At 46.9% G+C, this 20,213-nt stretch overlaps 2 protein-coding genes across 2 annotated transcripts in view; one reads left to right on the top strand and one right to left on the bottom strand.

The window, feature by feature from the left end:
- dnah5l (dynein, axonemal, heavy chain 5 like) overlaps positions 1-13,955 on the top strand; it is a 56,548-nt gene extending 42,593 nt beyond the window's left edge. The window contains exons 80-97 of the mRNA XM_086151620.1: positions 62-217; positions 2,229-2,411; positions 2,497-2,667; positions 2,796-3,047; positions 5,243-5,369; positions 5,460-5,581; positions 5,659-5,808; positions 7,618-7,782; positions 8,585-8,802; positions 8,883-8,938; positions 9,010-9,131; positions 9,241-9,391; positions 10,079-10,278; positions 10,357-10,545; positions 10,712-10,844; positions 10,922-11,130; positions 11,207-11,428; positions 11,549-13,955. Coding sequence (XP_086007746.1) covers positions 62-217; positions 2,229-2,411; positions 2,497-2,667; positions 2,796-3,047; positions 5,243-5,369; positions 5,460-5,581; positions 5,659-5,808; positions 7,618-7,782; positions 8,585-8,802; positions 8,883-8,938; positions 9,010-9,131; positions 9,241-9,391; positions 10,079-10,278; positions 10,357-10,545; positions 10,712-10,844; positions 10,922-11,130; positions 11,207-11,428; positions 11,549-11,779 — 3,057 coding nt within the window. The 3' untranslated portion in view covers positions 11,780-13,955. The remainder of the gene's footprint in view (positions 1-61; positions 218-2,228; positions 2,412-2,496; positions 2,668-2,795; positions 3,048-5,242; positions 5,370-5,459; positions 5,582-5,658; positions 5,809-7,617; positions 7,783-8,584; positions 8,803-8,882; positions 8,939-9,009; positions 9,132-9,240; positions 9,392-10,078; positions 10,279-10,356; positions 10,546-10,711; positions 10,845-10,921; positions 11,131-11,206; positions 11,429-11,548) is intronic.
- On the bottom strand, positions 12,465-19,911 carry cavin4b (caveolae associated protein 4b). Its single transcript, XM_086150667.1, has 2 exons — positions 19,327-19,911; positions 12,465-14,303 (listed from the first exon to the last, which is right to left on the bottom strand). Exons 1-2 carry the CDS (start codon positions 19,690-19,692, stop codon positions 13,740-13,742), a joined length of 930 nt encoding a protein of 309 aa, XP_086006793.1. The 5' UTR covers positions 19,693-19,911; the 3' UTR covers positions 12,465-13,739.
- Positions 19,912-20,213: the final 302 nt, after the last annotated feature.

Raw genomic sequence — 20,213 nt, 5'->3', positions numbered from 1 at the left:
CGGGACATCCCAACGATCCCCGAGTGGAGGGTGACTTTGCCAACCTTGTCGTCTCTCCCAGGTGACGTCCCTGAACCACAAGTATTTCCGGACCCACCTGGAGGACAGTCTGTCCCAGGGGCGCCCCCTACTGCTGGAGGATGTCGGGGAAGAGCTGGATCCAGCCCTGGACCAAATTCTGGACAAAAATTACATCAAGTCTGGTTCGACGTTTAAGGTAGGGCAGCTAAGCCCATGTTGGAGAGAAATAAATCAAATATATCTCCACGCAGGTGCTCACTTGCCTCCCTCAGTCTGTCATCCTCTGGCTAACTTTGGAACCGAACAGATCGGAAAACATCGACGGTCCCTCGACAGCCTGTGGTCTCTTCGACGCGGCCCGGTGAATTTCACCATCATGTCTTGATAAGGAACCCGTAGCCCGTGTCGTGTATTTTGTTTGTTTTCCTGTGCATTTTGGCCCTCTGGGATCAATGATGTCACTTAGGGGGGGGACACGGCACGCTGGAAGGAAATTAAAAACGCTGAGCGAGACATTGATGGATTTCTTGGCACGGTTGACGAGTCACGCCGAAAACATTTACAGAAGAAAAAAGCATGTGTGGGGAGAAAACGCCTTTTATCGATTGTTTTAAATTTGAAATAATAAAAAGAATTTTCCAACGCAATTGTCCAAAGAAACTTGACAGAAAATAACAGTATCCATTACCACATTACGGATTTTTTACTTTTCTGTCAATTTTTATCACAGATTTTCACTATACCACATGGTTTTGCATGTATTTTTATATATTTATTATGTCAATCATTCGTGAAAGTGTTTGATTTATTTCAACCCATACTATGACAGCCAAACATTTCGCACCTTCCAAGGTTTCTGGCGCCAAACCTTAACGGCAAAGGAAGAAGCAAAACAACCCACCATATATCCCATCAACTCCCGAAGGCAGCAAGACTGAGGCCAAACAAATTAGGAAAGCCCTAAGATCCTGTGGCTTCCCTTCTTCGGCCTTTGGCAGATCAGAAACCAGCAGACGCTGGAACACAGAACAGGAGGAAGACAATAACAAAGTGAAGAACATCGTCATACCCTACAAACACCGTATAGCGGTACATTTCAAACCCTGCAACACAAAGAGACAAAGACTGGTGCAAAACACCCAGCATAAGATTAAGAATGGGGTGTTTGCTGTCACTTGCACTAAGGATTGTGACAATGTCTAAATTGGGGAGACCAAACAACCTCTACACAAATGGATGGCCCAACACAGGCGAGCCAACACTTCACAGCAGGACTCCGCACACGTGAAGGATAAGGGCCATTCCTTTGAGGACAGCAATTCTGGACGGAGAAGAGAGATGGTTCAAGAGAGGAGTCAAAGAAGTCGTCTCTGTCAAAACGGAAAAACTGTCTGTGAACAGAGGAGGGGGACCAAAGCACAACCTTTCCCCCACATACAACCCCGTGCTGGTATCAACACCAAGATGGATAAGCAAACACGGACCAGGCCCATCTGCACCCTCCAAAGATCCACCAGCAGAAGCAGCCCCCGCTAACTTCCACTCAGCCTCAGTCCACGTGATCCAACAGGTTTCAGCGCTTCGTTTCACATTCTGAGAAGTTTGGCTTTACCTTTTCATCGTCTAATTCAGGTAAATCCCCGAAAGTTGCTCCTTTGTCCCCACCTAACAACGCCTCCATTAGCATAACGACCCACTTCAGCCTACTTTCTGCCGATCAACTCTTCCTTTTGCGTAACAAGCCAGCGTAACCCAAACCAACCACAACCCTGGCAGTTATATTTGGAAGCTCTCAGATGAAGCGTGAACCGCCTTCAAGTGAAGAAATTCAAGTCCAGGTGCCACAACAAGAAGATCTTGACAAGAATTCACAGAAGAAGAAGCACAACCTAGCAACATGTTGAAGCACGGGAGAAGCTTCACCACCGTTACAGCTTCAATGAATCTTTGGGTGCAAATAGAAGGACGAAAAGAAAATCAGCACAACAGCAGCAGTGTATTTTAAAAAAAAAAACAAAAAGGGTGATATGGTCCCGCACTGAGGCCGTTGTAAGGACGCAGGAAAGGTTAACAAGAGTGTGGAGAAGGTCGTAAAGCTTTAAAATATATACAAATAAATTATATGGTTGCCTCTTTTTGACCTTGGTTCTGGTATATTTCTTAAATTCCTGTATATCACTAATATGATAGTGTGATTCCTCTCGCAGGTGAAGGTGGGGGACAAGGAGGTGGACGTGATGAAGGGTTTCACGCTCTACATCACCACCAAGCTGGCCAACCCGGCGTACAGCCCCGAGGTCAGCGCCCGGACGGCGGTGGTGGACTTCACCGTCACACGGCGGGGTCTTGAGGACCAGCTGCTGGGCCGCGTCATCCTGCTGGAGAAACAGGTGAGACGGACGCTAATGGGTTAGCGCGGCAGTTCGGTAAGTCGTCGATAGTGGGGGTCGTGACGGTGTCGCATCGATGACTCAGGAGCTGGAGGCGGAGCGTGTCAACCTCATGGAGGAGGTGATGTCCAACAAAAGGAACATGCAGGAGCTGGAAGACAATCTCCTGTTCAGGCTTACTAGCACACAGGGCTCGCTGGTGGAGGACCAGTCACTGATCGACGTCCTGAGGGTCACTAAGACCACAGCTCAGGAGGTACATCTTGCCGCCTCCTCACTCGTTCCCCATCTGGTCCTTTAGGAACTAAACTTTCATCACTTTCAGTTTTTAGGCAGGTACTTGTTCACGTTGTGCACCAAAGGTGAATGCTTGCTACCCTCCAGGTGAGCCAGAAGCTCTCGGTCGCCGCGGAGACGGAATTGAAGATCAATCAAGCCAGGGAGGAGTACCGTCCCGTCGCCACCAGGGGAAGCATTCTGTACTTCCTGATAGTGGAGATGTCACTGGTCAATGTCATGTACCAGACGTCCCTGCGCCAGTTCTTGGGGCTCTTCGACTCGTCCCTGCGGCGCTCGGCCAAATCGCAGCTGACATCCAAACGCATCTGTAACATCGTCAGCTTCCTCACCTACCAGGTGAGAAAGCGCCGTCCGCATCGACAGTTGCTTTCGGACACAAATGTTCAAAGCGCAGAGTTCTAGGAGGTCTCTGTCCAGCTTGAAATTTGTTCTCCGAACTTCCCCTCCTCCAGGAGGAACCGTTTCATTTTGGATTCCCAGAGAAAGAAAGGGAGCGCGGTCGGGACGCCTGCCTGCGACATGCATCTTTTAGCAACCTGTGCATCACAGGACTTTGATAAGACTTGGAAAATCCTCATGGAAAACTATCATCTCACACCTGCTCACATTTAAGAAGAAGTTTTTAGAGTTTCTAGTCGGAGTCCAAGGTTTTACAAAGACTGTGAATATCTCAGGGTCACTTTTTACAAGAATACAGTTATATCCTTAAAGTAATTTTGGGATGTTTTTCCAGGTATTAGCAGAGCCTCTACTATTTCAGTCCATCGCTCTCCTTATTCACTCGGTGGTGATATGTCGGAGAGGTGACATCGCCCAAGCTGGGCTGTTTTGCCAACAGCTCCACCATCCGCTCCTCTTTCTGGATGACAATCATTGATCAGGATGTCCTTCGCCATTCCCGTACATCCATACTGCCAACAAGTACAGTCTAGGCCGCCAATATGGCTGTGGCGATTGTTCATTGCTTTATGTCTCTGTAAAGACTGAAAGACTTGTGCTAGAAGACGTTTTATATTGTCGTAAGCCCAAGACTCAGAAAAGACTCATCAGATTACCACCTTATACTTAATGATCCAGATGTCGCTGCAACTTCAGCAAGGCTCTTAAAATCTCCTCCTGACTTTCAGTTTTTAGTCCGCGGCCATTAAAATCTTTCAGTAAATACCCAACATTAAACACCATGCTCAAAAATGAACCACCTCGAAGAAGAGAACAAGGACACGGTCAACATGGAGAGCGAAGACACCATGGCATTCATGTTCAGCGCCGCAGGAATAATAGCCATGGACAACCAGATGGGTTTAAAATGTTTTTTATTTTCTCCTGGCACTGCTTCACCATGTGAAAAACCCTGCTGTTAGTCAATGCTGTGCTAATTTCGGCCAAAATGTCAAAACCCCAGTACAGTGCCAGAGGAGCTGGGACTTCTTTGCCTGTCCATATCTCATTGGTTTTGTCCGTTATTGTCGCAAGACAACAGCTGACCGGTGACAACAGTAGCTCCTAAAATTGACGCTCAGCAGTCCTCAATAAGTATGATAATCTATGGCCTATGGGTTCTAGCAATCACCAAGCACCCATGAGTCCCGATGGGGCTGTAAAAAGACCCTGCTCCGAGTAGGAGCTAAAATGATGATAAGAACGTATTCATGGGGCCGTTTTCCTACACTGTTGGAATAAATCTAAAAAAAGGGTCTAGTTCCTGAAAAGGTGCAAGGAAAAGCAAAATATTCTTACGGTGCAAAAGAGGCTAATGCAAATTATAAAAGATATTGTGGTCAGGCAACAACATTTCTAAAGCATCAGTGCAACCGGATGTATTTCTGTGCCGGGAATTCTCCAAGGTCTCTTGTTTGTTGTCACCTTTGGTTTTCTCTCGTTCTTTATCCGCTCTTTTGTTTACTTGTTATCGCAGTCGAAGTTAGCTTTATTTCTCCACATGTACGAGACATACAGAGGAACCGAGAGGACGTTTCCCCACTTTCCCACAGAGGCATAAATGAACGAATAATAGCAATAGAGTGCACTACATTGACTGTCAAGTGCACTATAAACAAACAATAAACATTGCACTATAAAGTGTAAAGTGCACACGGATACGATCTACTGGCACTGAGGTGAAAGGATGACAGAGATTAAACAGTATAAAATCCTGAAATGTATAGATATATGTCATTTGAATTTGAATGTGCATGCGGTTATCATTACAGTTTAGTGCAAGAGCCAGTCAGTAAGTAATACCATACAATTGCAGGTGAAAAAATGAAGTGGATTTAAAGGGATAAAAAAAAGGCAGTATTTAGTATATGATAGTATAGCAACATAATGGATTTTACCGTAACCGTGCTTATAAAGCAATATTGTTTATAAAATGTTATAAAACGTTTTAATCACTTAATTCTTTCTAACTGGAGCTGAAAAACGTTCATTTTGAATGCGCCTGATTCACGTTGTTATTGAATTGTTATTGTTGTTATTGAAGTTTTTATGCTCAATTTCGAGAGCCTTGACCCTTCGCCCCCGTCCCGCAGTGTTTCTGCTACACAACTCGAGGTCTCTTTGAGGAGCACAAGCTGCTCTTCACCCTTCTGTTGGCCCTGAAGATCGACCTGCAGGGCCGAAACATCTCCCACCAGGAGGTTCTCACTTTCATCAAAGGTCACGATCTTCATCCTCCTTCATTTTTTGCACTTCAGTCGCGCCATTGGGTTTGTCGTGAGTTTTTTCAGTTAATATTCCTTCTCGCAGGCGGTGCATCTCTGGATCTTACCTCCGTTGAACCCAAGCCCCGCCGCTGGATCCTGGACCAGACGTGGCTCAACCTGGTGCAGCTCTCCGGCCTGCCAACCTTCTCCCAGATCCTCAGCCAGGTAGAACCCGTGCCGCCGGACAACGGTGGATGACGAAGGTGAAACATCTGAAGGCGTCCCGTTGGCTATGTGTCCAGGTGGGCCAGAGCGAGCGCGCCTGGAGGGCCTGGTTCGACCACGCGGCCCCGGAGGACGCCCCGCTGCCTCAGGAGTACGAGGGGAAGCTGGACACCTTCCGGAAACTCCTGCTCATTCGGAGCTGGTGCCCCGACAGGACCATCATCCAGGTCCGCCGCCGAAGACGCTGCTAATGCGATCAATTTTCCTGCCGAATTTTCAGTTGGTCCAGAGAAATCCCAGACCAGACAAATCTTTTAAACAGTCTATTAAAATTCAACTCATTAGGAAGTACATCGCCAACAGTCACAGATACAGCACATGTAATTCAAAAAGGAATCGAAATCTAGCATTCAAAATCAAGCAGCAACAGTTAGAATATATTTTTACACACATATATATCTATATATAAAGACATATATATATATGTACAATATCTCGCAATATTACCACTTTTTTTTGCATAACTGCTGTTTTGCGCCGAAAAAACCATCATGCAGCTATTGTACCACATACTGTTGTGGTATTACTTACTGATCTTGGCACTAAACTGTAAAATAACCGTAACTCTATATTCACATTACATGTATTTATACACTTGAGTCTTCATGTCATCGAATCGTCATCTTTTCACCCCGCCAGTAGTTTGTATCTGCGTGCACTTTATAACTTATAGTTTAATATTTCTAGTTAATATTAATTTGCATTCCGTTATTATTATTTTGTTCATTTCATGTCACCGCGGGATTGTGAGAAACGTCTTCTCGATTCCTCTGTATGTCCAGTACATGCGGAGGAATCGACTCTGACTTACAAAGATAATATTAAACAATTAAAAGCCGGCTGGCTGTGTGCAGGCTGGAACCAACAGGGATAAAAAAAAAGACAGCAGAGTTCGGGCATGACATGTGAAAGGGTGCGGTCGTGAGGTTGTGGCAGCACAGATGCACCTCAGGCCGGTCAGAGTTGTGTGCCGTCCAGACTGTTGTTATACAGTCTGATGGCCGCAGGCACAAAAGAGCGTCTAAAGCAGGGATGCCCACACTTTTTCGCCTTGTTAGCTACTTTTCAAATGACCATGTGAAAATGCTCTCCGCTAAAATGCTGAATATATATATTTATACATCTATTGAGTATACCTAACACAATAAATGTTTGTGGATCTTGCATAACTGCATGAACCCTTATGGCACACTACTACAGAGTACTTTTTTGGTAAATACCTTATTCTGATGACTTGAATGGAGTCAGCAGCATAGTTGAAGTTCGCTGTGAGAAAAATAACCGCTGTCCCGACAGCTGGGATTTTAGTTCCTTCACCTTTCTCCTTCTCGGCTCACGTTTCAGAGGGAAGTCGGCGTCGTAGTTTTTATGAACGGTCTGAGAATGCCGCCCCACATTTCCCCTTTTTCAATATAGCGATGGCAGACCGACCGATGAGGCGAACGCACTTTGAAAATGACATAATAAAAAAAATTCCACCTCCCATTCCGTACGGAAGTGATACGTTTTTGTCTTTTTACTCAGTCCAGCTCCCCCACTCATTTTTATACCCATAAATTTAGAAGACATTAATTGGAGGCTAACTCGTTAGCTTGATTTCAGATTGGAAAGACTGACTGTCACTGAAGTGGCAAATTTCATAGTGCGGATGACAGGCTGACCTCTACCTTTTAATGCCATCATCTACACACACTACCTTTGCCATCGACGATCGACATATTGGGCACACCTGGTCTAAAGCGTCCAGACAGGCTAGTCCTGAAAACATGTTAGGATGTAGCATAGGCAATGCTAACATTTGAAAATCAAATTACAATTACAAACCGTTAAGGCTGATAGTGAGACATTATAATGATTAAGAGAATCGACATTTGATGCTAACAATACAATTAGCAGCAGGCTAGTAGTAAGAGACTTGTTAGCGAAGCCATGGTTTCTCCGAAACCACCGATCTGTCGTGCGTTTTCCCCGGACAGGCCCGTCGCTACATCGCCGAGTCATTGGGCCAGCGGTACGGCGAAGGATTGGTCCTGGACCTGGAGGCCATGCTGGCAGAGAGCGACAACAGGACGCCGATGGTCTGTCTTTTGTCAATGGGCTCTGACCCGACGGAGAACATCGAGAGGCTGGCCAAAAGCAAGGTGGGTAGACCAGCAGGGTGGGATGCGATGGGACAGATGGGATTTTAAGATGAAGGAAAAGGGGGAGAGTGATAAAAAAATGACTGGTTTTAGGGACAGAAATGATAAAAACTGAATGGAGACGGAGGAATGAGACGTATTTGAAAGGAACTTTCAGTTCCAACAATAAATACATGATTTTATATTTTCCCCAGTTTGATTCCACGGTGCTAGAAGGTTCAAGATCTGAATCCTGGTGGCCGACTCTGGTCAATTGAGAGGATCAGGTCAATTGAGAGAAAATCCAAACAAAAAAAAAGTTCATTTTAAAGCAGGGGTCCCCCAACCCCCAGTCCCCGGACCGTTACTTGGTACAAATGATAGTTTTTTCATTAGACCTTCCGGATCTTATTTTAAAAAGCGTCCGTTTCCACCTTCGCCTTACTGCCACGCTTCACTCTCAAGCCGTTTCACACATCGGCTACCGCAGGCCAGCCCTTGTGAGCCAGAAACTAAAGTCACCGAAGAGATTTTTCGGGAGGAAACGAGTAAACGAAGAGACCCCGGAAGCGTTGCAAACTGCCAGTAAAAAGAAAGCTGCATTATGGTGACTTGATATTATAGTGCAAAAATGATTGTAATTACCCAAATTGTATTCAAATTAAATACTGTGAACTGTGACAAAAGTTTTAATTGTTTTACCACTGCACGGACACATTTTCATGCATAAAACTGGTCCCTGATTCAAAAAAGGTAAGGGGCCGCCGTTTTTAAAGACTCGAGGCTGAACAGACTCTGGTGAGGTCCTTCATTCTGCCTGCAGGGGGCGCCGTGCCGCCCCATCTCCATGGGCCAGGGCCAGGAAGTCCACGCTCGCCGGCTCCTGGCCGGCAGCATGGCGGACGGCGGCTGGCTTCTCCTCCAGAACTGCCACCTGGGCCTGAACTTCCTAGATGAGCTGCTTGAGACGGTCTCCACGGCAACGCCGGAGAGCGTCCACGGGGGCTTCCGGGTCTGGCTGACGACGGACATCCACCCGAGGTGACGGGGGCGGCGGGGTGACTCTGCGGCCTCATTAGATTCAACCTGAATTTAATGAATGTCAATCTGCGTTTGATCAGATTCCCCATCACCTTCCTCCAGTCCTCCATCAAGTTCACCAACGAGCCGCCCCTCGGTGAGATCGCCGACCCCCTCGGCCCCGCGAACCTCCCCGCCGGATCCTCGCATTTCTCGTTTCTTTTTCAGGGATGAAAGCCGGCCTGAAGAGAACCTTCGGCGCCGTCACTCAGGACCAGCTGGAGATCAGCCACCGGCCTCAGTGGAAGCCCCTCCTCTTCGCCGTGGCCTTCCTGCACACCGCCGTGCAGGTACCCGCCCCCTTTCGCCGTGGCGGCAAAGATAACGATGGGTTTCGGTTCGGAAAAGAAATAACGCTCTTTTCGGTTTTCCCTTCTTCCTCCCCCCCCCGGCCGCCAGGAGCGACGCAAGTTCGGCCCCCTGGGATGGAACATCCCGTACGAGTTCAACCAGGCTGACTTCACGGCCAGCGTTCAGTGCGTGCAGAACCACCTGGACGAGCTGGACTCCAAGAGGGGGGTCGACTGGAGCTGCCTGCGCTACATGCTGGGTCTGACCTGCTGACAGAATCAAATATACGGTTGCTATTTGGACATTCAGAATGTCGAGCCCGTGTTTTATTGTATTCTAATTTATTGAATTCTAATTAAGTAATTCTAGTTAATTAATTTGAATTAACTTTAATGAATTAATGATTTTCTATTTTTTGGATTTTTTTTTTTTATCAAATTTTTATTTTATTTTTTTTATCAGAAAAACTTTAGTTGACCACCCTAAGGGGCCGTTAGAGGCCCATAGCATGGCAGATCTGACATCTGTAAATATATAACAAAAAAATAAAACTGAATAGATTATAAAAAATAAATTAAAATCCAAATAAATTATAAGAAAGATAAAAATAAAGCAGACTTGGTATCTTTAAATAAACTGCACACGTGTGCAAATATTTATTTTCCAAAACTCTCCTATTTTTATTTATATTAACTTTGAGATCTCTAACTCTTGATCACTGTTTCATCACTGGTTTATGTTGATGCTTGTAACCAGGAGATGGTCGGATGTATTTTTTTAGTGATTTAAAGAGAATAATCAAAATCAAGGATTTGGACACTTTTAACTCTCCAATACAACAAAAACAGGAGACGGGTGGACCAAACCCACCCGTAAATATCTGAGGTTCTAGGTTCAGACACGGCAGAATGTAGGATGATGTTCTCCCGCCTGTCTTTGCGTCCAGGAGAGGTCCAGTACGGCGGCCGGGTGACCGACGACCTGGACAAACGTCTCCTGAACACTTTCACCCGCGTCTGGTTCGGGGAGAACACGTTCAGTGAGACATTCTGCTTCTACAGAGGCTACAGCATCCCGAGCGGGGCAGCCGGCGTGCACGAAATCCTACAGCACGTGGAGGCGCTTCCATCGACCGACTCGCCAGAGGTCAGAAAAAGCACCGCGGCCGCTTTCCCTCGATTATATCACGGCGCCTCCAGAACTGGCCTAAGTTTGTCTCCACAGGTGTTTGGACTCCACGCCAACGCGGACATCACCTACCAAACCAACCTGGCCAATCAGACGCTGGCGACCATCATCAGCGTTCAGCCCAAGGACAGAGGGGGCGGGGCCGGCGAGACCCGCGAGGCTAGCGTGCAGAGGCTCGCCGGCGAGATGCTGGAAAAGCTGCCGCCTGACTACATAACACATGAGGTGAGATTTTTTTTGTTTTTGTTGACCAATTTTGGGGAATTTCTTGCTAATTATTTCAACATAAATGTTATTTGTCTTCATGGATGGTGAAAATGAATTATCAAAAAGCAAAGGGGTTAAAAAAAATACACAAAAAAACCCCGAAAAAATTGTCTTGGGTCTGAAGGTCAAAGGTCAGCTACAAAAAATGGGTCCCCTCCAGCCAATGAACATCTTCCTGCGCCAGGAAGTAGAACACATGCAGCGAGTGATAAGCGCCGTTCGGAGCACGCTCACTGACCTCAAGCTGGCCATCGACGGTCGGTCTCACGCACACACACACACTCACACACTCAAGGGTCAGCCATCATGACCGGTCACCCCTGGGGTTTTCCAGGCACCATCATCATGTCGGAGGACCTACGAGACGCCCTGGACTCCATGTTCGACGCCCGCATCCCCCGCCGCTGGCTGCGGCTCAGCTGGCCGTCCGCCACCCTGGGCTTCTGGTTCAGCGAGCTGCTGGAGCGGAACCAGCAGCTGAGCGTCTGGATCTGCACCGGACGACCGCTCAGCTTCTGGCTCACCGGCTTCTTCAACCCGCAGGTGTCATGCCTTCGCCATGAGGTCCAGGAATTTTAAGATATGATCAAGAAATTAACTCAAAAAGGTCTGTTTCCAGGGTTTCCTCACCGCCGTGCGCCAGGAGACGACGCGCTCCAACCTGTCGAGGGGCTGGGCCCTGGATACGGTCACCCTTAGCAACGAGGTCACCAGGATGATGAAGGAGGACGTGGCGGCTCCGCCTCCGGAGGACGTCGGTGGCGTCTACATCTACGGCCTCTTCCTAGATGGCGCGGGGTGGGACCGGCGTGGCGGCAAACTTGCGGAGGCTCCGCCGAAGGTCGGCGCCCATGGAGTTACATTTAAACAAATAACAGGAACGGTCAAAAAGCAGGAAGTAAATATGCCCCCCTCCCCTTGTGTGTGTGTGTGTGTGTGTGTGTGTGTGTGCGTGTGTTAGATCCTCTTCACGCCGCTGCCCGTGGTCCACGTCTTTGCCGTCAGCTCGGCCAACATGACCGAAAGCAAGTCTCAGCCAGGTGGCGGCGGCGTTTGCCTGTATTCCTGTCCGGTCTACAAGAAGCCGCGGAGAACCGACCTCAACTTCATCCTGTGGCTGCGTCTGCGCAGCCAGCAGCCGGCCGAGCACTGGACCCTGAGGGGCACCGCCATCCTCTGCGACTGCAAGTGAACCCACGCCTTCTTGTTTTTTTCACAGGAAATATTATCACACATCGGGGAGAAAATCTGCAAGCAATTACAGAGTTGTTTTATTAGACATATTCGGCGTTGTTTTCTTTATTCTGTAAAATATAAAGGTCAGTAAGGTTTCATTATTTTGTTAAAATGATTGTCATCTTTTTTTTTCCTTCATCGTTAGTCTTGCTGTTATTTTTTTTTTCGCCAATCTCCTCTCAGTCCGCTCACACACCATTGATTACATTTATTTCGGTACTAATTAGATGTTAGCAGCGACGCTTATTAGTACATCATGTTATTATTTGACGAATGTTGTGAGGAATTTATTCATCTGACATTATATATAACATAATGATCCCCCCTGTTTGAGATATAATCAGAGGTGTGTTTGATATATATGTTATTTTTAAATGCAAGCAAATGCGTCCGTATTGAAAGAAGCTCTCACATAATTATCTTCCCTGGGAATGACAGTGAGAAGGGGAAGGTGGGTTTTAATTCTTGTTATTGTAACTAAAAAACATGCACTTCAGCTGAGATTTTCGAATCAGTTTGGTGATTTGTTTTGGGCAAATGAATCAGAAACAAACGCAGGTCAATCGGTTATGATGCACATCCATGTGAAGCGTTAATGTATCGATTCAGTGCTAAAGAAAACAACCTTAAATCTCATCTGGTGAGGTGAAATGGGTTTCTTTATTGCTGTAGAAGAAAGACAAGAGCCGGTTGGGGATTCTTACAGACTCCAGAGGGAATATGCCCCAAATTAAAAAAAAAAAACATCCCAGGTAATCCACCTGGTGAGGGTGGAGATTAGCACCACAGTACTGTGCTAACCCAACGTTTACTCTCAACAAATTAGTGAAGTAAAAGCAGAAAGCAAATAAGAAACAATAAAAAGATAACGGAGACGCTGGGAAAAAAAAAAAAAAAATTGTGTTCACTTAAACCTTCTCACCATGGCTACGCAAACCTAGCTTACTGTCACAAACTACAGCCATGCAGTCACTCGCTAACAGCAACAACTACAACAACGACTATAATACTGTAAAAAATATTCTTGCTGCATGTATTTTAGTTTTAGATATCAACAGTCTGGATCCAGATTGTGGGACAAAAAGGTCTCAAGAGAAAGAGACTCCTTTTGTCAGTCGGTGAGCATGTCGGATGCATTAGCTTGTCCCAATCTGTCAAAAACTACCTTAGCTTGAGTTTATTTAGTTTGCTAGCTTTGCCGTATATTTTTAGCAAGTCTGGCTTTTCCCCAAACTAGCTCTAACACTAACCAGCTCGGCCCTTCTTGTTCGGACGTTCATCCAAAAAAAAAAATAACAACAAACGAAAAAAACTAATTTTATCTAGCTGGGCTATTTCTGTGTTAGCAGCTAATCTGCTCTGTCTTCTCATTTCATCTACATGCCTCTGTAGATGGTTTGAGCCAGAGATGAACACGACCTCTACTTTTCCTCGTCCGATCTCGGTCCAGTCATTTTGTTACCGGCAAAACAATAACAATTTCTCGCGCTTTCTGATCTTGATTTTTGTAGTACTGCTCTTTTGTCGCAGTCCAGTATCTGCAGTATCTCTGATTCAACGTGCCGAATAAAGAATCCGTGTAAAAACCTGCACGTTCTGCAAAATCATGAACCAAAAAGAGCAAATATTAGCTGTCATAAACACCGGTTGTGATAAGTGAAATGACCCCAGTGATTTCCATAATCTCCTTTTTTTTTTTCTTTAATTTTCTTTTTTCCATGACATTCGGTTGAACCCGACCTGTCCTCAGCTCACTTCCTTTTCCACAAGCCACGCAAACCGCCACAGTTCACGCTCCGCCCGCTAGCAGCAACCGCACACGCCGTCCACCCCTCCCCCGCCCCCGCCCGTCCACCCGTCCGTCCATCCGTCCGTCCGCCCACATGGTCGCATAGTTCAAGGAAAACAGCCGCTCCTTACGATAGATGCTTCATGTCGTACATCGGCACCTCCGCCTCCTCCGCCTTGCTCTCCTCGGCGGCGGCGGCGGCGGCCCCCTTGCGGCCCTTGGGGGGCGGGGCCGGCGCGTCACCCTCGCTCCCCCCCTCCGCCCCCTCCTGGCCCTCCGCCACAGTCCTCTCCTTCTTCATGTTGAGCTTGGCCGGTACGCTCTTGGTGATGGTCTCCTTCAGCCGCTCCCCCGACTGCTTCAGACGCTCGCCGGACTGCCGGATCTTCTCCCGCCGCTCGGCGGTCACAATGCGCTCGCCGAACTTGTTGACCTTGGTGCCCAGGTTCTCGCGGGTCTTGCTCATGTTCTCCTTGGAGAACGTGGCCTTGAAGCTCTCGATGCGGGTCAGGCCGGACTTCTTCATGCGGCCGGACGCCGAGGAGTCCGCCTCCTCCACCACCATGTACTCCTCGTCCGACTCCGGCGGGAGTTCGAACTTGTCGGGTTCCACCTCGTGCCTGGCGCTGCCGATCTCGCTCGACTCTGCCGTCTTGTTGCCCGGGGAGACGGCCTTCACCTCCTGGTCACCCTGAGGGTCAACAAGACACGGCGGAGCGGCAATGAAATATAAAACATCTTTTGGAACCTCCAGAAGTTAAGAGTGCGTAATACCCTCAGAAGCAGACAGCGGTTCTGATTTAGACCTTTAACAGCTCAGTTTGACCTTTTATTAAGATCCACAGAGAATTTTCAGCGTCTCCCCCGACTCCTCATGATGTTAAAAGGCTCATTCCTGCTTAAGTTACGTGCGTGAAAGGTACATTCGTGATTTATTTTGCAGTGAATGTTAAGCAATATGTCCACTAGGGGGCGTTGCTGAGTTCAAAGTTCACTTCCAAGTTCTGCGTTCCTTGTCAGATAACAGAATGAGATCCAAAAAGAGGTGGCGCTCTAGACGTCAGCGGTCTGTACAGCCGCTGAATACACGTGGATGGAGAATTGTCTTTTCACCGGTCACCTTTGAGCAACCCCTCCCATGATTTTTGGTGGCCCCGCAGTTGCTGTGTTTGGCTACGCAGTGGCAAGAATCACACAGGAAATGAACGCAGAAGTCTCTGTCCATAGGTGTATTTTATGTGGAGCATAAATGATACCTGAAACGAGTGCCGTTTCCTCATTATAAATTGATAAGGAATAACTGTCTTGATTGGCACTTTGACTATTATTTGTTCAGTTTTGGTGTTGATGGATTTTGCAGCGTTTTGTATTTCTTTGAATACTTTTCCAGCTCTGTGTTTTTTAAACACTCATTAGAATATAGAAGTATTTCATGCTACACACATTGCTGTGAACATATTGTTCATATCCTTATATGGACACATTGAAAAAGAAATGGATGAATGTGTAGTTGAACTGGAAGACTTACTGCTGCAACAGGAAGAACCAAAAACATAAAAAGCAGACAAAAAAAAAAGAGAATTTGACGACACTTGAAGTTTAAATCCGGAGATTTAAAAAAAAGGACTTACTGTCCTATTCTATGGGAGCTGCAGCTTTGCTCCACTAACTCCAGTTCTGCTTGTGTCCCGGTTTGACGAACGATAAAAGAATAAATGCATCTAGGCCATAAATGTAATTTCCAGACTCCGTAAAACCCGCATCTATTTTTCCCTCTTTGATTTGTCGTGACGTTGAAAATCTTGCTCCCGGTCGGCCTTTTCGCCCAGCCGGAGGGCCGCAATCCCGCCTCCAGAAATAAATGGCGGCACCTGTTTCCGCAGCTCAGCCGCACGGGGCTAAACATATCAGCCGCAGCGGGAGCAGCCGAGCTGGATCGCTTTCAGCCGCGGCCACGTCACGCTGCGCCGCGCTCGCTAAGATCGGGTGTCACTGGATATAGAAAGGAGCAAATATGTGGAGGACAAAGCTGAAGAAGGGTTCACTCCTTCCCTCGTTCCTCAGTGGCCCCCCTGATGTAATCGCAGATTTAGACTCACTCTCACAAACATAACTTTTGGCAAATAAACTCCTTTTACTGTAAATTTGAGATGCATGATGACCTCTCAACAAGACTCTCACTGCACCCTGATCAGTTCCAGGGATTATACAGTGTGTGCTAGCATGTGTGTGTGTGTGTGTGTGTGTGTGTGTGTGTGTGTGTGTGTATGGATCGAGGTTCAGTATTGGCATTGCTGATCCAGCATTTGTGTGCGTGTGTGTGTGTGTGTGTGTGTGTGTGTGTGTGTGTGTGTGTGTGTGTGTGTGTGTGTGTGTGTGTGTATGGATCGAGGTTCAGTATTGGCATTGCTGATCCAGCATTTGTGTGCGTGTGTGTGTGTGTGTGTGTGTGTGTGTATAATAATAATAATGCATTTCATTTTAAGCTGTCTTTCTTGACACTCAAGGATACTGTACAGATAAGTACATGTTTATGTTTATATCTGGTGAGTATATAAATAAATATATATATATATATATATATACACATACATGCATACATATGTGTGTGTCTGTGTGTGTGCATGTATATGTGTCTATGTTATGCATGTGTGTATATGTGTATTTTTGTATATATAATGTTTATATATGAACACACAAATATATATACTGTATATATATACATATGTATCGCATACATATACACACACACACACATGTATACATATATAACTATAGGACTGTCTCAGAAAGTTAGAATATTGTGATAAAGTTCTTTATCTTCTGTAATGCAATGACAAAAACAAAAATGTCATACATTCTGGATTCATTACAAATCAACTGAAATATTGCAAGCCTTTTATTATTTTAACGTTGCTGATTATGGCTTACATCTTAAGAAAACTCAAAAATCCTATCTCAAAATATTAGAAGATCATGAAAAAGTCATTTTTGTTTTTATTTATATATATATACCATCTCAATATACACATTAATTTTACATTGTAATACTAGTAAATGTGATATCTGATTAGTTCTGAAAGAAAACAACCTTTTTTTTTACTTTAAATATCCTCCTTGCTGTTTAAACTAAGCTTCCATTCATTCATTCAAAGGTAGGCTTAAGGGTCAAAGGTCATGAGACCATGTGATTCTGTGACATCACATTTCACAGCCTCGATTTCGGGGTGAGGAGGGGGATCTGATTTACCGCTGTGATCCCAGCGATCATCGTGAGAGAATCTAGAGTCAAGAAATGGCGCTGGGGGAGGGGGTGCTATATTAGGGAATGGTGGACGACGAAGAGACTCAGAATAACCCGGTCCGTCAGCGCTCAGCTGGCACAGTCACTTACACTTACAGTAACGCGGCCGACTGTTTTTCTTGCCATCATACGGGTTTGATCGGCGCTCGTTTTTCTGAAATCACGTGACTGCCTTCTTGGAGAAAATGCAAAAAGTCGTTTGGTCCCACATGATAAATGGGCTCCAGGTATGGAGTGGCTCGGGAGTCGCACCGCCGACCCGTCCGATTAAAGGGACCTCTCGTTCCAACAACTGAGCCGCAGCCGCTCTCGATAATATGACAGTTTCTTGGGCGTCCGACTCCCACGCCAGAACAGAAACCCAAGGAATTAGAAAGAACGGCAGGTTCTTCGCTAAAGTCCATTGGCTCTTCCGTCATTCCCTTTGAGTTGGAGGTTCTGTTATGGTCAAAGAAACCCTTTCTTGTATTTATGCTGCTATTTTATGTCTGATTTTTATCCGTCTTCAATTTAGAAGACGCTTAATCGAGTCTCTTTTTGGTTTTTCTAATGACGGTTCTCTGCTTAGAGGTTTTATTCAGGAAATCCACCATTTTGTACGTGGCGTCTCTTCTTGCCAAAAGGTGAAACAGAAACGGAAACAAATGCCGAAGATGTCGGAGAACCTCAAAGGGGATCTTTTTTCGCGGGAAAAAAGTCAATGATAGTGTTTTTCGTAGATGGGTTTCTCTCAAGGTTCTCCATCTTCCTCAAACAGTCAGTGGGTTCACCTAAACCTTTCCGTTGGTATAAAACAGAGGGTGAATGGTTGGACGTCCCTGTGATTGACAGGCGAGTGGCTCCAGCCATGTCACAATGTGGAGGATTGAATGAACGAATGAGCGAATGAGTGAATAGTCGGCCAGAAAGAAAGAGACGTTTGTCACAAGTGCAACCGATGGGATGCGGCTGCCAGCCTGCGGGACTGTCTGACGTAGATGCAGGTGGAAACAAGCATCGAGAGCTCCTGAAGGAGCCGTCGTTCTCCTTCAGAGGAGACGGCGTACCCGCCGAAAAACACGTGACGGAGACACACGACCGCGCCACGATTTCTCAGACTAATGGAATCATTCATAAACCAGTCGGGTGAAAACGTCCCGGCGTCCCCATCTGAGGCGTAACCTCAGCTTTCTGACATCCATCCAGAGCTAAAATATCCAGGTCACTGTTGCCTGGCAGCTGCAGACCCTGGAGGCCACAGGCGTAAAATGAAGCCTGGGCGGTGTGTGTGTGTGTGTGTGTGCGCGCGTGTGTGTGTGTGTGTGTGTGTCTCTTCAACCTCTCGAAACACACTGAAGCACCCATACGGCAAATAATTTGTCTTCAAAGATCCAAGGCCGGCGTTGTTTATCCGACATTTGAATACATCATTTCTACAATTTGCACAGTTGATTTTGATGTTATTTAAATGATTTGTGTTTTGACATTCGCTGATCTTCTGGCTCTTCCATGTTTTTTGGGAGGTTTTTCAGCTCATTTCTCGGTGGATTGGGTTTATTTCAAGGTTAATTCTGACACTTTTGCCGTCTTGGCTTTCAGGCAATGCACTTGTGTAGTTTTTTCCCCTTGATTTTGGAGAAAAATGTCTCTGTGAGAAGGAATAAGAAGTTCTCCTTTTACGCCATGAGCATTTCTAAGTTCTTCCAATTAAACAGTTGGAATCGACGCCGGTTTCTCGTGGGCTGATTTTCAAAAGACGCTTCAAGGTCATATCCAGGACCCAGAGGGCTTCGTTCCACCGCAGATGAAGGAGGCTGGAAATAAGAATCATCCTCCAGGATTTGAACGCAACGTCGGGTTTTTGTCTTTGCTGATTGTCTCCTCAAAAAATCTTTTTAGAAATACTTTTCTTATTTATCACCAGATTGTATTCATACACTTGTCAATGATTTGCATTTAATTCATAAGATGGGAGAAGAACGTAGAAACCAACCGTTGCATTTCCAAGTGATATTGGATTGCTTTTTAGATTTAAGAGATGGAGCAAGATGGTAGGGGACCTCAATCTTGGAGGCCCTTGAAAGACCCATGGAAGGCCTTGCAAAGCCCCAGTAGGCCCTCTGAACCCTCTTGGAGTTCCCTTTTTTTCTGATTCTGGAACTCTGGGACATCCGTGGAGATCCCCTGTAGACCCTCAGAACCCACTGCGAGGTCCCTGGAGAACCTCCAGAGGCCCTTTGGAACTACCTCGAGGTCCCTAGAGAACCCCTGGAGATCTTTAGGAAGCCTCTGGAGGCTCTTCAAAACCCCCAGGAGGTCTCTGGAAGCCCCTGGATGCTAGGTGACATTGTTTAACCCACGCTGGTTACTAGTTAGGGTAGATCACGGGTTCCCAAAGGGCGGCGACAAGGTTCTGTCTTTGCTGCCTTACCTGGTAGATGACCACCCTGAACTTGTTCTTTGCAAGGAGGTCCCCCTGCGTGGCCTCCACCTTCTTCACCCGCAGATTCTGGTTCTCCACCCGCACCCGGACGTCCTTGATGTGGCGGCTGACCTTGCGGGTTTTCTCCAGCAGCCGGTCGACGGTGCCGCTGGTGCTGCTGTGGTCGCCGGTCAGCTTGACGATGTCGGTCTGGATGGTCTTCACCGTGTTCTCCAGCTCCAGCTGACGCTCCTCCATGCGCTGCTGCGTGGCCTGGACGCCCTCCATCAGGCCCGCCACGCGCTCCAGCAGCGCCATGATGCCGCCCGCGTCATCACCGCCGCCGCCGGCCGTCAAACCCGGTTTGTCTGTCATGTTTTCTTGATTTTTTTTTTTTTAAATATCTTTCTTCCTGCTGTTGTTGCCTGACCTTCCGGAACCCGGCGACCCGGACGACTGGCGGCCTTTTAGACGGGGAGGGGCGAAGACACCGATGAGGGCCGGAGCATCGGGGATCGGGAACCCGGACGACCAGAGGTCTTCCACTTGAGCCCCGACGCCAAACCGTCCAGGACGGAATGAGAGCCCCCCCCCGCCGCCCCTGCCGAGGAGGAGCAGCGCCAGGAGGAGGGCGGAGCCAGGGGAGGGTAGCTGAGGCTAAAAACAGAGAGGAGGTCACAGCCGGGGGGGTCTAATGTTCCGGACCATGGTGACGACTCAGTGAGCTTTGGACCCCCATTAGAACCCCATATATACATATATATACATATATATATTTGCCACAGATTCATTTATGAAGCTGAGTTGGATCTAAAGCCATCAGATCAGAAGTTATCCCGATCGCAGAGCTGGACTTCCGGGTCGGAGATCCGTGTCGGGGCCCGGGTCCAAACAGC

The sequence above is a fragment of the Fistularia commersonii genome, chromosome 8, assembly GCF_037954325.1.
Source record: "Fistularia commersonii isolate RoL2024-O1a breed Wild chromosome 8, RoL_Fcom_v1.0, whole genome shotgun sequence".
Classification (NCBI taxonomy): domain Eukaryota; kingdom Metazoa; phylum Chordata; class Actinopteri; order Syngnathiformes; family Fistulariidae; genus Fistularia; species Fistularia commersonii.
This window is presented reverse-complemented; position numbering and strand designations above follow the sequence as displayed.

What these genes read in the sequence shown, in the direction of transcription:
- cavin4b (XM_086150667.1), bottom strand. Translation starts at nt 19,692, where the DNA reads ATGACAGACAAACCGGGTTTGACGGCCGGCGGCGGCGGTGATGACGCG. An exon ending in TCAGGGTGGTCATCTACCAG is followed by an intron (nt 14,304 to 19,326) that starts GTAAGGCAGCAA and finishes GTTGACCCTCAG; the next exon opens with GGTGACCAGGAGGTGAAGGC.